Here is an 18,855-nt window from a genome sequence, read left to right as displayed (position 1 = left end):
CAGTGCGCAGTGATTTCAGTGCGAAGATGCCGTTTCCAAGATTCGGAGAGGGCGCAACTCCGAAGCACTGCGCATCATGGAAACATAGTGATGGTTAACTCGAACGGTTTTGTTTGGTCCGTTCCCACGTAATGATAAATTGCTTTAGATAACCCGACCTCAACTTTGTTAACTCGAACAGTTTTTTGCCCAACGTCTACCGAGATGGTTGTTATCGCTTTAGAAAATCACTTTATTCCAAGCCATAGAGGTAAACCTCAACTTTTAGAAGGTAGTTCATAGGCGTCGTTCTTACCATCATCGGTAAAATATTTTTGTCAACGGCTTTTCTAAAGGTTTGGTGAAATTTTATTTTTACCAAACATCCGCTTAGCGATGGTCTTTCGGAAGCAAGGAAATGTTAGGTAACCTTCGCATAAACTTCAAGAAAAATCGGCGAAATTGATCTTGGTTAAAACACTCAAAAGAAAAAGATGTCTTTTCTTCTGAGCATTTCAACAATGATCAAGTTTTGCCAATCTTAATCTAAAAAAACGTCCTGGCAATCACATCACCTCAAACAACAAAACCAATCTCAAGTGATAGAAAAAATCTCTATACTTTTTGATAAAATTTTTTTTAACTTCACATAAGAAGCATTTAATTTGAAACAAGCCATTTAGGCTTTTGATTTATATATAGTTTGTATATGTACATGTATCTACTGATAAATACATGCACTTGTAACAGTGCTCTGATAACTTGAACACTTTCACTCGGTCCCGTGAAGTTTGAGTTATCCATGTTTGACTGTATATACATTCTGTACCTAAAAACTTATTAACCAAATTTATCTGGTGGATTGCTTAAGAAACAATAACAATAATTTAACAGAATCCTAATTCATAGATACCTGAGTGATAGAAACATGAGAACTATGAAAGTGGTCATGTATGTCTCTATGAAAGTGGTCATATACATGTATGTCTCTATGAAAGTGGTCATGTATGTCTATATGAAGTGGTCATGTATGTCTCTATGAAAGTGGTCATGTATATCTCTATGAAGTGGTCATATACACGTATGTCTCTATGAAAGGGGTTATGTATGTCTCTATGAAAGTGGTCATGTATGTCTCTATGAAAGTGGTCATGTATGTCTATATGAAGTGGTCATGTATATCTCTATGAAGTGGTCATATACATGTATGTCTCTATGAAAGTGGTCATGTATGTCTCTATGAAAGTGGTCATGTATGTCTCTATGAAAGTGGTCATGTATGTCTATATGAAGTGGTCATATACATGTATGTCTCTATGAAAGGGGTCATGTATGTCTCTATGAAAGTGCTCATGTATGTCTATATGAAGTGGTCATCTATATCTCTATGACAGTGGTCATATACATGTATGTCTCTATGAAAGGGGTCATGTATGTCTCTATGAAAATGGTCATGTATGTCTCTATGAAAGTGGTCATGTATGTCTCTATGAAAGTGGTCATGTATGTCTCTATGAAAGTGGTCATGTATGTCTCTATGAAAGTGGTCATGTATGTCTATATGAAGTGGTCATGTATGTATCTATGAAAGTGGTAATGTATGTCTCTATGAAGCATAATTGAAAATGCTGCTTGAGATTTTCTGTTTGTAGGCTAAAGTCTAACCACCCGTTTAAGATACAATAAGTATGTTCAGCAAATTAAAAACGCTCCTAATGGATTCGTTATACTTCGTAAAATGAATATTGAATCTATTGACTAAAAAAGAGGGAACAACTCCAATAAAGAAGTTTACAGATCTGTCTAGGCTGTTAGGATCGTTCGTTACATACCCCTAGTCACTAACATGAGAGGTTTTGTAATACGCATCCAAGAAGGATTTTCAGTGGAAATATGGAATCACTAAAGACAAGCGTATAAACCAAAACCTACTGCATAAATTGTGTCTTCAACTAAGTGATTTCAAGTTGCCTTCTTCTGAAATTTAAAACCCAATACAATTAATCTATAGACAAGTTATTGTAGATAGCTAACATTGAAGGAAAGAAAGAGAGAGTATCAGAGATCAAAGACATCACCTTTAGTATATGAAGGAATCAGCAAACATGACAGAATTCAAGGACGACATAGCTAGCGTATGTGAAATCATCAAAATTTACCCATCTCTTTGCAGAGTTGTAGGACGGCGTTGAAGACGTTTACGCTGAAGTCAATTTTGAGGTCTATGAGCTGCAAGTCAGGCAGCTGTATCCTCATTGTCTTGTGCATGGGTGTGAAGTGCAGTTTAGCATCAGCGTGTACTCCATACTGGTTTAGGGTCACACGAGACTTGTTCAGCCATAAACACTTCTCGGGCCACCAGAGGGCGTGATCTGACCAATCAGCTGGCACCGCTGTAACGCAATGAAAACATATGAACCAACTTGTTTAGGAAGAGCTTTTATTACGAATAAATATTAAATGGTGAGAATGAGATCGAAACAGTCGAAGAAAATCTGCTTATTATCAAAAAATGAAATCCTTTAAAAAGTTCAAGGTTGTTTTGACAGATTCTCGAAGGTTATTAAAACACTTTTACAAGTAAATGCTGTCATCACACAAATGAGAGAAACAGCAATCCCTTTACAAATATGTAGAGTGAATAAATCATAGAAGAAGTCACATGTCCAAATAGGCTAACATAAATTAATCCTGGATGAGATCACACTGTCCCGGTATGTTGGCATTAGTTCCACAATACATCCGTGATTGTCTGTGATAACTTTATTCACGAGTTTACAACTGCTAATAGTTCGCGGACATAGTGTTCTCACTTCGCAGTGCAGTCGTTGAAACGATGAACCACTACTCCTGCAGTAACTATCATGAAGGGAAATATAGATTACACAATCTACGACAGGTAATCGGCGTAGCTGAAGTACTTAGCATTGCACAGACTGTCTTAGATACTCGGAGAAATAACTGAAACGTTTGATAGCTGCCATGTTTTTCGACATATTAGCGTGGCCTCAGCGATGTCATCGGTTTATGGTCCACATAATCGACCGATAATCGACGAGAGGACAACCCTCCACCATACAGTCTAAACCAACCTCAGGAGATAAAGAAGAACTGTAACAAACACACAGAATGGTTTACGTTGATTCTTCAAGCAGGGCCAGCCCTTGAGATACACATCCAAAAAACCAAAGAGTTTATCCTGGACACATGCCTATCTACCTCTCTATATACAAGACTCTTTCCTAGACTAACTTTCGAACCATATCTTGAGGAATGGAACAAATGGCTGACTAATACCTGCTGCCTGAGTATAAACTTAACATGGACTGGCTTGTTTTGACAAAGAGAAATGTCACACATTCAAGTTGGGCAGATTCGATGCGCTCATGCGAGATATACAGCGGCAGTAGTCATTAGCAAACAGAATTAGCGAGGTAATTAATTAACTGTTCAGATAATCAACAAAAGAAAGCTCTGGTGAAGGCAGGTAATTCCATTCTATGCTGGCCTGTGAATAACTAGCAATGAGTCAGGCAGTCTCCGACGTCGGCCATTCATGCCACTCTAATGATCGAGATGTAAATACTTTCAGCAGCGGACAATTAATATCTTCTAGTAAGTCATGGAGATTCATTCTTATGATCATCAATAGTATCCTGGTATCCTGACAGTTCGTGAAAGTGGCAAGGTGTGCCGGAGGGGGGGGGGTAATAATTGCGCAGACAGATTAACTGTCTGCGCAATTATTACAAAATTTCAGGTGACCGATTGGTGTAGGTGTTAGAGTGGTGGTCTGCCATGTAGTGTGTCATGAGTTCGAATCCTAAACAGTGCGATGTTTTTCTTCCACCTCCCATGATTATGGTCTCAGACAGAATGATGGAGACGGGACATATTGTGATAAATACTGGTCCCCGAGAGATCATCAGGTGTAATAACCATACGTACAGAGGTTTCAGACAGAGGAACATGAGTCTTATTATAGTAAAGGTTTATGTGAGGAGACTAGGTTCTGAAGCGAAAGCACAACTTACATAGATAGAGACAAGACATAGACATAGATAGAGAAAATGGTTACACAACTTTGGTTTAAAAGAGTGCTCACATTATAGAAACAAGCTACTAGCTTGTTTTACGAAAGAGACTCCCGTCCTTCATGGAATTCCACCACTGCCTTGTGCGTATCATCATACGGAATGTGCTTGCAAAAAATTCTCCCTTACAAACATTGAAACTTTTATAAATTAGCGGAAGTAATTTGTTAAAAACCTAGTAGCGGATGCTCTTCTTTTATGAATAAGGAATTCGAACGAACAGTTTTAATATAATCTAGTTCAAAACACAAGCAATTTTTTACGCATACAGCATTGCGACTGTTTCCATTCGATATTATTTGAAGACCGCAAATATGTCTGTCCATTTTCCTGACTTGAAAAATTTTGATAAAACCTGGTGTCAGGTCGAACTTATAATATTATAAAAATATGTAACGTTATCTGCTAATGCAATAATATTTTGTCAGTCAATCTTTAAGCCCACTATAAACTGGTCTACAGGGAATACTTTGTCTTCAACGGTGACAATGAGTGTACTATTGAATATAGGAAACAAATGTCTCTCAAGAAAACCTCTTATATGTAACCCTAGGATAACCTACTATCCAAACAGTCCATCAATTAGTCAACAGCACTTCCTGCACCAACAAACTGCACCAGGACACAGGAAATGGGTTACGCTATCTCAAGGCATTAATGCTTAGGATGTCGGACACACAACTTCCTAACCGATCTTACTGAGGTTGATGTTTACGCACAGGTTATATTAAAAACAGAAATGAAAGAATGAGAGCGATATACACAATTAGCGGGCTTAGCTCAATGAGGCGCAGTATAGCAGCTCATTGCCTGCATACTAGTAGCATATCTGTGAGATGTACAGTAGATGTAGTTAGTTTGCATACAGTGACAGTGATAGTGTAGCGACTGGGTGCACCAGTGTCGAAGCACTACGCTGGGCCGACGAGCAGATTATGTTTCCATAAGAGCGATGGTAGCGTGCCGCCTTCCGTCTGCATATAAAGCAATAGGAAAGGAAGCACAAGCGCGAAACCCGACAAGGCCGTTTCCTTGGCTCATCGCACGGGTGTTTCACTCCAAACATACAAAACAATCGCAAATAATAGAAACATACCTTCTTATGCAATTAAAAAAATTGTATAAATTCATCCTGTAATGCTTTGAGATTTTCTTGTATGTCAGAACCTTGTGACAAATACTCTTATAAAAATAAATAGCATTTTGTTTCACTCGTTCTATCGCCCAAAAACCTAATGGCAAATACATTAATTAATTACATAATTTTTAAAAATAAATGCACGATAAACTCTACCACTACCAAACAGCGACACTGAACCATGACAGAATGAGAGCAACACGGCTGTTTCTAAGATGGCGTTGCAGCACCACATAAGGGTGCGTCGCTACGCTATCACTGTATGGAAACTTACTAAATTATAAAATACAAATGGTCATCGAATTACAACCACGTTTGGTTTCGGTCGTGAGTCGATTCGGATAGAAGTCGATTCTGTATATTTTGTCGGTTCTGGTCTAACTTAAATGAATAAAGCTTACTACCCTAGGACACTTATGTATTCGCGGCATCTAACTTTCGCGTTTTCGCGGTGAAATCCTCTCGCGAAAATTTAATGAGCAAAACTAAACTATCATAACGAACGAGCGAAAACGCAAAGTTAAATAGCTTTGTTCATTGATATCCACAATAAAATCGTAATATTAGAAATGCAGGCAACTTTCGTCTGTGGTTAGGATAAATGGGAAATTTCTGGTAAACTCATTATAGCTAATACACCAACTGAGCAGCATGGCAAAGCAATATCAGTTTAGTCACCGAATTTGTAACTGATGAGAATGAAAGTCTGGTAGGTGAAGTCGTAAAATTGAAGAATAATTATTGCAGTGATGAATTCTATTACCATCCAAAAACAATATCAACCCTCATCAGGTCCAACCACATTATCTCTTTCACTGCCAATCATGTACAAATTCGTTACCGGCCTAGTGCCAGCCATTTTACCGAAATTGCCGATATTGCTTCATGATATGTATACAGTACTTTTCAAGTTCTACTTTAATTATCTGTATAATCACGAAAATCTAAACTGGCTGTTATGTCATCAACAACTAATTACCTGTTTTATGACTCGCGCGGGGTAGTTATTGAACTCACAGAAAAATGTTCGTTTTTAGATTAGAAATTCTCAAACAAAAGTTTAAAATTGCTTCGTTGTTTTAGGCTGATTTTATAGAGAAATCTTCGGACAACACAGTCAATTTCATAAAACACTTAAAGACCGTGGGTTATGTGGTCAACAAATAATAAAATCAGGTTACCAGACAATTGCTGAGAAAGTCAGAAAATGCGTTTATGTCAGTGGCCCCTAGAAAACGCATAAATGCGTTTATGGCAGCGTAAGGGTTATACAGTTTTGGTTGTGAAGTTGGTTGTTACATATCTATTTTCTTCTTCTTGGGATTCGAGTGTGAAAGTCACGGCGGGAGGGACCTAGACGTCATTGATAGTCTAAGAAACAAATGGCAGCAAGTGATCAAATTGAATTGTCGATCTCACCCACACATTTCAACCTGTGGTTTACAAATACGAACTATTCCCAAAATGAATTTTTTTTCTTATTAGTGAACTGGACCTGAGGAATCTAATGTTTTTTCTACTGCATTTATTTTTACACCACTATATTTTCGCACTCATCAGAGCCGCGAAATTAAGTTGCAGCGAAATTTTACTCTGTGTGCTACTCACGAAACTAAATACTAGCGAAATATAAGTGTCCTAGGGTAAACACATACTTGAAGGAAGTTTTAGTATGCATTTTACTAAACTTCAAACTAAGATTTTATTATTTATCCGTCTGCGAATCCGTGTTTACCGTAACAGATTTTACTGAACACGCACACGCCATGGCAAGCAACGTATATCTTTTAATAACGTATATAATCAGTACACAAAGCGCCAAATTTTAGTTTCGAGAGAAATTATTGTTGATATCATATGGAAGAAAAAATTCCCCTAACAAAAAATAACGAAGAACGGTTTATGCTACGCCTCACACTGAACTGCCTGACCTTCTCACGGTCGTAAAGTCGGATCGACGTATGCCGCATAGGTCGTAAGTCGACGACTACATGTACTGATCTTGTAATCTTAAAACCATCGCACTGAAGAACATGTATGAAGTAATTCATGTGTTTCATAAAAGAATACTTGGTACTAGATTCGAACTCGTGACCTTTTGTTCCGTAAACCAACACTTCCACTTGGCTATTCAGCCTGTAACTACTAAATTTGTCAAATGTATGGTAGAGCTATAGATAGCGTAGAGGAAGGGACAATAAAGATTACCTAGTGATTCCACTAGCTTGAACATAACTCCGCCCACATGAAGGTCTCCATTCACCCGTAGAGTCTTATCCACGAAGAGATCGGTGACATGGATGGATATAACCCAGGTTCTTTCCTGGTTCAGATCCATTCTCTACTTTATAGGAAGTCTCCTCACCAATGCAACATTGCTGGTAGAGTTTGATGTAACCACGATTCTATAAAGGGCAGCGGTACGTTGTGTTACTGACCCGATGTTACCAGAGTCTCAGCAAGCCCTTGAAGGTTCATCTACAACAGACAGCGCTGCTAGTAAATTATAGGCAAATGAAAATCCACCCTAGTAATTATAGTAGATACTCCTACAATGTAAATAATCCATTCTGAGAAAGTTTACATTACAGGGCTTTCAGTTATACGAACAGTAAAATACATGTACATCAACTAATTTGTTCCAAGATCTTTTCAAACTCACTCCTTTACCTTACAAAATTAAAAAAACTATAAACTTAACCTTCTTAATTTAATGACAGTAACATGTAGACTAAAACAATAAATCTGTTACAATAAGAAAATTTTGTATTGTTCCATTAGTTATTAATATTTTATATTTTTATATTTAGTTATTAATTTTTTTGCTTTTATGTAAATTTCTTATAGATGACTTCCTTTCACCCCTTTTGATGACATTGTAAAATATCTATATGAGACTTGCTAATTTTAAAACTTATTAATGGCACACATTGAGTGAAGTCTCTCTAGATGGTATTTGGCAACAAAATCAGACACATAAATATTTGCAGAGTTTCTTTAATGCCCTATGAGAGATTGAAGGTAAAGTGCTGTAACTGCCTCTTTCTCAGGTTCCTCCTCCTTTCACAGGTACATGAAAATGTGTAAAAAGGTGATAAAATATTAGACACCACACGGGGAGTTTTTAAATGTATCTGCGCATTTCTATAATCTAATGAAAATACAATGAGAAATAAAAGCAAAAAAATACACATGCATATATAAATAGCCTTATACGTCGTCTTTTCCAAAAATGTGGGAAGATTAACTCTGAAACTCTTGTTGTTCAAATTGAATTTGAGAACTCGCAACGACTTGACTCTTTGCGCCACATGGAATTTATTATGTAATACAATGCAAAGTACGATGCAAAGTCAGTATGATTTCTGTAAAAAGAGGTTTGCGTTATGCTAGATACTACTGTACTGAGAGGAAACAAAAAGAAAGACCATAATGACTGGCCGGTCAAGTGTTGGAAATGACCATGACATTTTGAGCATTCCTTTGAACATGAGAAACTACTGTAATGTTGGTTTGAACACGAATAATCAGAACTTGATATTCTCTGTTATCAGGAAGGGCAAGTCATGAAGAAGAACGCCACTAAAGCCTTGACACGCGCAACATAACTGTGCCTAGTAGAGCTTATTTTAAAACCGGGTTGAATGACACAGTTGAAATGGACTTTTTTTCACAAAGAGAAGCAAGGAACTGGTTTGAAAATAAAAGCTTGACTGTTTAGCCATAGGATTGAAGACAACAGCGCCAGCTCATACAAGAAACTTAATATTTACAACGTGCCGTGAAAAAAGACAATATCCATAAAAGGAGTATAAAACTTGGAATTTATTGCCATAAGAGAACAACTCCTCGAAGCATGATAGGCTCTGTAACTCTAGCCTACTGGGTCAGGATTACACGCCCTCCACAATTCTCTTTGACAAGGATGAGTTGAGCAATGCATTAGCGTGTTATTGAAGCATTTGATTACAGTCAAGTGTTTTCTTTGCGAATGAGTCATTAGAACCAATGAAGATGTTCAATAAAAGTCACTTTTACAATTTAACAGATCGCTTTCCGATCCCAACAGAAAAATATCCAATCATTGATATGGGTACGTGATGAGTCTCATGGAATGTCAATGAAACCAGCTGCCTTTAAATCAGCCTATTGTTGATATAAGTTTATATAACAACTGGACATTTTGGAAAAACAAATTTGGAAAATTTCTACTATAGGGGAAATGGAGACTAGCCAGTCTCCAGCAATGCCTAAATGATAACTGAATGATTTAGTCTTGATTTTTTTACCAATACACAGTGTCATGTTAGCTACTATTCAGCTATACACAACCACGAACCACTAGCTACGCAACAGTCAGGTGGGTCTGACTAGCACAACTGTCAAGTGCATCGTGTGAGAATTTTATTCTAGATTGATCTAAAAATGAGTAACCATATTGCTTCTGCTTGAACAAACGTACCTAGGCAGGTTTCCCAATGGGAGAAATGGAAGAGGTACAAGCAGGTGGATTTAGAGTTCCTATGCCAGTTTTGTTGATGAATGTGCCATTTTTATTTATAGTCGGAGACGAAATGTATGGTGAAATGGCAAAAATAATGATAAAACATTGTTATGATCACAAGCAAATGGATATATAATTCCTGCTACGTTTTCACTGAAAATGTTACATGTCTTAATGACATATAAATAAAGTGAATTTTTTACTTTATACAATCGACCTTTGACCAATCATAGACGCACTGGTTACTACTCTGTTGATCAAGGCTGAGAAGAGGTTGCGATTGCATAATTTGCCCAGTGGCTACTTGTTTTCTAAGCAAACAGGTGCTTGGTCTGCGCGTGTAGACACTGCATGACATTTAACGGGTAGGATAGACTACTTGAATTGTCTGCATTGATCACTACAGCCCAGGAGATGTTGCTAGTTGATATAATTGTGGGAGGAAGATCAGATAAGGATATATGAATAAGCAGCAGAGAGTCTGTTTAATTGGCATGCCAGGGATGCTGTTGGCAACTTCATTGTATTTATTCTTGCCTTTTGCTTGATGACAGCTGATACCATACAGATTGTTCTGTTCAAGGAATGACTCATGGATATGGACGCTTCGGAATGCTAATGCCATGATTAGAAGATATATCTAGTAATGCATAAGTAATTTGTTAGTAGAAGCTTCTAGTACAAGGATAATAAATTTGCTACACTCTTGCTACAACTGAGTACAACCACTCCTAATCATAGCACTCGTTTCCTGTGTTACAACAAACATGTTGATCAGAATATTCTGCATCTACAATGAGATTGTATTAATGGCATTCTCATTCCTATTAGTGCTGTTAGTATGGAAAACCTTTAAAATAGCTGGCCAATCACGAAGAGAAATGTTGAATGCATGCCGTTTAAAGAGTAACTGCTTAGTCGGGTTAAAATATGAATGCGCACTGTCATGATTATAAAATGTTGCTAATCACTGGTTATTAGAGGATTTTATTGCTATTATACAAAAATGTTACTGCAGTACATTTGACAGGTGTGTTGTCAGTCTGCGAAGCTGCTAGTATCTAACTAAATTACTACTACAGAATAATACTATGTGCAACAGCCAGTATCACCTTGATGCGCTAACGCATACTGGTTAACCTATTACTAGTCAGTGATAGACAAATGAGCAGAAGACGCAGGAGGCAGAAGTTAATAAGACGATGGACTATCTAGGGCACTTGTAACTGCTCATTGATTTTAGAACGGTTATCTTCACAATAACATCATCTGTAATCTCAGGTTCTCCCCAATCAGAAGCACTCAGCAAACGAAGGGCCTCATTCCACCTGTCCAGTAGATGAACTCGACAAGGAGGCTTGCAACAAAAGCATGTTCAGGTTTCTATTAGACTTCCTCCAACAATCAAACTTCCAATATTAGCAGAACAGATCGGGAGATGCACCAACAGATAACTAGAAATCGAAAAGCTTGGTCATGTTTAGTTTTCAATCAAACATTATATTTATTGAAAATATAACAAAGCAAACAAACATCATGTTGGACTATGAAGTACGTGCTCATTTATTTATTCCCATAGATGAAATTCAATCAATTCAAATCAATCATAAAGATACAAAAATTGCAAAAACGGTGTTCTTTTCTTGCCAACTCTTTCTGAGGGAATTTGACAGAGTAACAAAAATGCTGTTGCTGATAGCATGGAAATCGTAATGTCTGCTCATTTTCTATACAGTTAAAAGAACAGGCAATTCTCAACTTTTTATTTCATAGCGATGTAGTGCTGGAATGTTTACCAAATGGCTACCTGCATTAGCTAAAAAGACATTTGATGATCAGTTTCAGGACACAAATTTCTTCTCAGTGGTAAGCAATGTATTTGCCGATGCATGTCTTTACCTGCATCACCGATGCAGGTGATGGAAGCATTTTAACTCGATGCCAACCAGTTCTTGCTAATATGTGTGAAACATTAATGTGTGTGTAATCAATTTGACTTCACTAACTACAAAAAACATGAGAAGTACAAAAGGCACAACCCTATCAACGCACACCCTGCTAATATGCAGCTTTGGACACTTACAGCTACAGCATGGAAATATGTGTTCTAACCTTGCCTGTGCGAGTGACCTAATCAGATAGCAGTATGCATTGCTGATTGAATACATTATATAACGCGGTTAACTCAAGCCAGATGTGAACAGCTGTCACTGACCCACTGTTTAAAATGTTCAACAGCCATAAAGTCAGGGCCATACAAACACTCCAGAAACCCTTAACTATAATGGACTCACTAAACTGTACTCATCCCGGTTGGACGAGTGCCAAGCCACCACACATTTAGCCTGGCCACTCGATGAATGATAAATGAAGAATGTGCGGCTATCAATGCATGTATTTGTTCAACATTTTGGGTGAGTTTTCTTTAGTCTCAGAACGCATTATGATATGCAATGTAAACATGGCCGAGCAATGCGATAGCTTCGCACAATATGTGAGTGTATCAGCTTCCCTTTTACAACTGCAAACAGACCATTAAATCGCGCAACACGACATTTGCTTTCTTTGTAATATAAGAATCGAGAATTTCTCTAATCAAAAGTATCTCGTCAGGAATGTAAAACACAAAGAAAGTTAATAGTGAAACAGCTCAAATGGCTAGTACCCTTTTTACGCAAGACACAAAGACATCAAAATTTCAAAAAAGTTTTTAAGACGTGAAGCAAATGCAACCTTGATTAGCAGTAAGCTATCTGGCAAACCATCTGGCCTCAGTCCATATACCTCAAGGTGAACACATACTCATATGAGTGTAAGCTCAACTGGAACAAAATGGCAGATATTTAGAACAGTGAAAAGTAGAATGAAGCTATTTAAAGGTCAGATGAAAAAGTGTCATATTACAAGTTGGCAAATGAACCGTTTAGTTCTCAGATGCAAGTGCTATGACAAGCCTGCAAGTTTGACTCTTGAAGCATGCCTTTAGCTTGAAGTTTGAACTTGTGGTATGTCTGGGAAATCCAGGTCATCACAGCTAGATAGTCAATCATTAATAGCTGGTGATAAAAATGATATGAAATGGCGATGCTGCCCTGCAAATGAGTGTAACGGTGTGTGAATATGATCACGAAATACCTTTTTACACTATTACCAGGTTTGTATTTGTTCATAAACAATTTCCAATTGTTATGCACCTTTAGTGTAGCTATTAACTGTTGGAGAGTCATACATCTGCATAGTTGAATTTCTTTTTAGATTTCCAATAGGCGTGTAGTCTTTAATAATGATGCAGACGCACCCTACCATGGTGTGCTCTGAGGTGAGACACCTACCCTCCCTCAAGCATGCTCACAAATATAATACTCGTCAAGAAAAGCTTGCAAGTTATCAGAACTGACTTGGAGCGGTCACACCCAAGCAATCTAGCTCAGCATCCATCCCAAAGTTGAAGGGTTATCACTGCGAAACATTTTAAATACTACCATGTTCAGCCGTTGCTCTGAACCGTGGAAGTCTGTGCAAACATCCCAACCTTCCTACTGATGCTCTAATATCTAATCAGTTTCTTGAAGGAAAATTTGTTGACACCCACAGAGATTGTCAGAATAAGAAAACGTGATAGCCCTTTCTTCGACTGGTCCACAACTGTCTCACAGATACGACTTCATTTGCTCTTCTCACTTGCCCTAATAAATTCTTGCTTCCATTTTTAAACATTCTTTAGAGACTATCCCGTTGCTGGGCCTACCTCTAAGAGCCTCCAAGAGCACATGACATAATAAAAAGCCTCTTTATTTTGTTTTGAGATCATTTACATAGCAGCTAAAAGGAATAGGAAATACTGATAAGATGGCCTCACTGCAGCTTAGAAGCATGTCCACATCTCATGACCAGACAGTCATTACTAGTCAAACAAAAAAGATCAACTCAATGCCACAGACGTTTCACAAAACACAACCAAAACCTGGTAGTTTAACAAAAGCAATGAGGAAGTTCTAACAGACACCTTACACAACATGCACAAGCCATTCGCTATTTGCGAGGAAAGATTGAAGGCTTGGCTACGTACACCGATGAATTGTATCATAGACACGCAGAACAGATATTTGCGGGGCTGCACACATTGATGTTACTAAACGATGCATCGTCTTGACAAATAGATTGACCAATGAGAATGGGCTTCAATCATGTGAAGGCCATGTCCTTGCTGGATTTTCCCGTATGCCTATGTATTGTCACGATATTTATTCATTTATCACATAAGGATAATCAAATATTTGCAATAAAAATATTTTCATTGCCATATTTTGCTTAAAAAAACCAGCTGCCTGGTTTTCATCTCTACCAACATGTTCTTTATGAAATGAGGCATGGGTAAAATGCGTTACTGAAGAGTTGGCTGCACTTTGTTGGTGTGTAGTCAGCCTTTACAGAGCGACATCCTGGCAAGGGAGCATAGGAATGACAGCATCAAATAACCTAACGATACACAATTGGCAGACCATTTGATCAAGCCCAATGGTACAAATACAAACGGTTACGCATGACTTCAAACTTCAAAAGAATTCAAGTTGTTAGGAAACACTTGAATTTTCAGTACATTGATGATAACGCTAAGAATTTGTAATATCTATTGGTCAATCGACTTGAAAAATTATTTGTTACTGACCGTATCAGTGGTATAAAATGTAGCTCCAAGGAAGTTGATATGAAGTACAAAAATGGCGACCATTTAGAGTATTAACCGACATAAAGGATTAACTCGACATTTTACATAAGTCAACTCAGACAGACTAAATTAAACATGAACTTAAACAACATTTTTAATAGATGTTATCAGTATTTCTCTATCATTTACAATTGTTTTAGATGTTTACGGTGATCTGATTGCCAGGATGTTTCTAGATTAAAATCGCTGAAACTTGATCGCGATCAAAACACTCAAAAGACGAATACATGCAAAATGACGTCATTAGTTGTTTTTGTTGCGATAGGTAATATCGGTTATTGCGTTCAAGTTGATGTGCGACGTGTCTCTATTCTGCCGGTTTCTTTGCAATCAAAGACGTCATCATCGCACTGTTAATCGAAATTTTAATTGATACTAATATTTTAATCGAGATCAAAATTTATCGATTTTAATCTTGAAACATCGTGGCAATAAGGTCACCTCAAACATCAACAGTTGCAAATGAAAGAAAAATACCAATACTTTCCAATGAAATATAAAAATAATTGTATAATGTAACATTCTTTTGTAATGTCACTATTCTGACTGTTTCTAGAGGCAACCAAAAATTATGTCCTTCGACCATTACCATGGATGCCAGTCACTGACAATATTTTCTAACTAAAAAACAGCAGCATCCATCACTTTTCTTTGCCTGTTAAGAGACTCATGAGTAGTGCAACCACTTGGGCTGAGTGAAAGCTGAATGAAGGCTGCTCCAAACACATTCCAGAAAAAATTATTTTCTCATGTGACACTCCAGTGGCTCACATTAATCTGGCTCGACATGTGACAACCCATAAAACAATAATTATAGTTGTTATGACCATTGACCAACTGAAAACTTTGCTCTAAGGGTAATGCATTATCAAGGTGCCATTTTCATTTATCTAATGTTTGCCATAAAACCAGATTTTTCAACCCATATGATTTTGAGTGGGTGATCATCAAGAGCATTCTTGAAGCAAGCCAGTATTAAAATCAATTTGTCAACTGTTAACTAGGAACTGTTCGTGTTATTTGCACATTTGTAGCAATTACATTACACAAAAATGTAGTGAAAACTTTTTTCACTATATTTTTTGCAATGTAGTGAAAAAAGGAATTTTTTCTAGAGAATGAATTTAATTGATACGATGTAGGCCTATTATGCTGGCAAAAGCATGTAAATGCAAAAGCACAACTGTCCCATCAAAGCTTAGCAAGCTACTTTTATTAAGGCCTTAGGATGAATTATAAACTTGACAGTTCTTCTGAAATTTTGTTTTAAGTTGGCTTCATTTTCAAGACCTTTGAGTGATCACAAACCTTCATATGAGAAATGTAGAGAGAGAAGCAAACGGGAACAAGAACAAAGGCCATCCTTGTTTATTTAGGCTATGGTTGTATAGCTGAAGAATAGGTTTAATATAATCCTGTCAGTACTTTTTTTAAGAAATAGGAGCAAACGAATGATTTTTTGGCAACAAAAGCCACGTTGAAATCTGAAACAGCTCATCTAAAAATATGACTGGTGAGAAGCAGTAAAAAAAATCAGATGCCTAGAATGCTTGTTTCAAAGTATTAAAATAAATGTGGCACATGCCTAACGTTGTTTCTTCTTTAATATGTTTTATAATTCTTTTATTACACTCTAAAAGGAATTTTTATGTCATCTTGTAGAGTCGCAGCAAAGGTTTAGTTAGAGTTCCGACTCCAACTAGTTAGGTTTTGTCCCACTAGTTAGAGTCCGTTACAATTTTCGATAGATTATGCGTCATAATGGCATAGTTGCTCAAACATAGATACAGCACTATATTGAGCTAGGTATAAAATATAAGTTTGATGGTGTATGTTAAGATGATCCATTCATGGCTAACTGCTACAGCGTTCGATTGAAGGATCGTTGCTCATTTACCATGGAGAACGAAATGACAAATGAAAATTACTTACCGAAGAATACTTGCATATACTTGCACTATAGACGATACAAAGAACCACAATGACAAAACTAGCGGTTTGTTAGCGGAGGGCAACTTTATATTCTATCGTATTAAAGGAACGATCGCGAACTCGTCCTTCGAAACTAACCGTGAGAAAATCGTGACAGCCGTTGTTCCGGTTTTAGTTTGCTTTTAACCGTAAAACGAAGCACATTTATTTAAACAAATTGTTTCGTATTAATGTTACAAACGTGCTATTATTTTTTAATAAAACATATTTGCCATAGCAAAATACAAATCGTAATTAATATAATAAAACTGCTGTCAAGTAATAGTAGACATTTCTTTGGAACTCAAAAAGGGTGCAGACAACTCTACAATTGATTATCTCAATTGGTTTGTCGACCATAATTTTCGATTTGCATAGTAAAAATTCAAATAACCTTTAAGAATTTTTTCCAAACCAAGTCGTTAAAGTTAGTATTTTTATTAGTTTAGTTTGTCTGAATTAATCTATTAATTCAGACAAACTAAACAATGAATTAATCTGAATTAATCTATAAATTCATCATTTCAGATCCAGCTGTCAGATGAACCCAGGGCTGATACTCCCCCTCAAAAGGCCCATTAGGTTCGGCCCAAAATCACGTTTTAGGGGGGGGGTTTCAGACCATGGGGCACTGTCAGTGAATTTGCTACTTTAGGGGGGTTTCCACAACCAAGCCAGTAAAAGGGCCCATGCTCATTGAGGTTTTATTCAGCCAAAGTAATACCAATAAATTGCACTAAAATTCTACAGTCTTCATTTTAATGCAGATTGCATAAAAAATTTGCATGCTTGCTGACCGAAAAGGAAGGGAAAAGAGACAGTCGACACTGCATCATCTGCATCATCTCATTATGTTTTCTATGTTGTTAGCAATATACTCAGAATGAATGATATGATATTTCTTTTATTGGTATTATTATGTTTTCTTTTGTAAATGAAATGATGATCTGATGGTTCATGTTTGGAATAAGTTTTATTAACCCTTTTGCAGGCATAGCAACATTTTGTCGTTTTGCGATACTGACGCTAGTAAACAGAGCGACTATTATGTCACCACACGAACGGTTTTTATAAATTGATTTATGGTTATCTAATTGTCTTTTTTTGTTTAATTTTTTTACCAATAGTAAACTACAATATATTGGTCTATGTTAGCAACAAAAAATAAGCCGTTTTCAGAAGAAAAACGATCGTTTTTGCAATTGTCAGGGTTTGAAGCAATAGATGACCAAAAGTCAAAAGAAATAATAAATTGTGGGATCACTTAATACCACAACTGCTGCAAAACATTGCAGCAAGCACTGTGATGCATCAATAAGCAGACATGAAATATATGGCAATTGCTATGCTGCTGGAAATATCAAGCATGGGAGTTGTCCAACTATCACAGCTGATGCAGTGTGAATATATGGGACATCAGTTCGATTGGGAGTTGTCTGATCATTATAATGAAAAGCTTAATGAATGAAAAACAGCATAAAATTGTTGCTAAATCACGATTATTATTGATCAACACCACTTAATATGAAAGAGACTAACTGGTTACAACAATTATTAATGGATATTCAGCGAAGCAAACAACTCTACAGAGTATCAGGCAAAAATGGAGGTATATCGCCAATATTACAGGAGCCAGCCAAATTTATGACTTGTTGGAGCGAAGAAGCAGCCGGCATGCACCAGATCAGCAACCAGCCATCAGTGAAAGAATCATTTACAACACTTTATTTAGTATATTTAGTTATAGCTTATAACATCATTATAGTCTAGAAAATGTTGTATTGTAGAGCAGTAGAAAAATATAGCATAATTATTCATTAACTCAGATATTGTATTTTATGAGAAAATATTGACGAAATGGTTGTAAAAAGAATGGCATAATATGATAATAGTTTCTCTTGCTTCATACAAATTAGCTAGCTAGTAGCGTCTTAGAACGAGGATTACTGTAAAATTAATTTTAAAATGCTGCCATTGTTAGTTTTTGAGTTATGGCCAGTTTTGTACAATTTGTTACCGGACTTAGAATATTTTTCACTTCTCATTCGCTTGTCGTCATGGAATCCCAACCACAGTAAGGAATTTTAGCTCACCGCAAGGAATCTGAAATAGAAATTACACAAAAGCTTACGCAAAGACCGCAAGTAAAACACAACCAACCAATGACATTCGACAATGGCTCAAGGACAAGTATAAAAGAGAGGCAAAATCAAGGGAAGAGCAGGAGAAGCTGGCAGCGAGCCAGACGGCAAAGGGGAGCCGCAAAGGAGAAGCTGGCAGCGAGCCAGACGGCAAAGGAGCGCTGCAAGGAAGAGCCAAGATAGGAGGATTAACATAAGCCCAAGATAGCCAAGGAGCCAGCAGCAACCAGCTCGCCGAGGATAGACTCAACAAACAGGATTCACCCAGAAAGAGGTGGTAAGCCAGGAAGCCATAAAGC

The 18,855-nt window shown here is 37.1% G+C and overlaps 1 protein-coding gene across 1 annotated transcript in view; it reads right to left on the bottom strand.

Moving 5' to 3' along the window:
• Positions 1-16,509, bottom strand: part of LOC137397029 (fermitin family homolog 2-like) — a 33,109-nt gene extending 16,600 nt beyond the window's left edge. The window contains exons 1-3 of the mRNA XM_068083313.1: positions 16,377-16,509; positions 7,420-7,689; positions 2,139-2,372 (exon numbers count right to left, since the gene is read on the bottom strand). Of these exons, the coding sequence (XP_067939414.1) occupies positions 2,139-2,372; positions 7,420-7,549 (364 nt within the window). The 5' untranslated portion in view covers positions 7,550-7,689; positions 16,377-16,509. The remainder of the gene's footprint in view (positions 1-2,138; positions 2,373-7,419; positions 7,690-16,376) is intronic.
• Between the last annotated feature and the right edge of the window lie 2,346 nt (positions 16,510-18,855).

Source organism: Watersipora subatra, chromosome 5 (assembly GCF_963576615.1).
Source record: "Watersipora subatra chromosome 5, tzWatSuba1.1, whole genome shotgun sequence".
Taxonomy (NCBI): domain Eukaryota; kingdom Metazoa; phylum Bryozoa; class Gymnolaemata; order Cheilostomatida; family Watersiporidae; genus Watersipora; species Watersipora subatra.
This window is presented reverse-complemented; position numbering and strand designations above follow the sequence as displayed.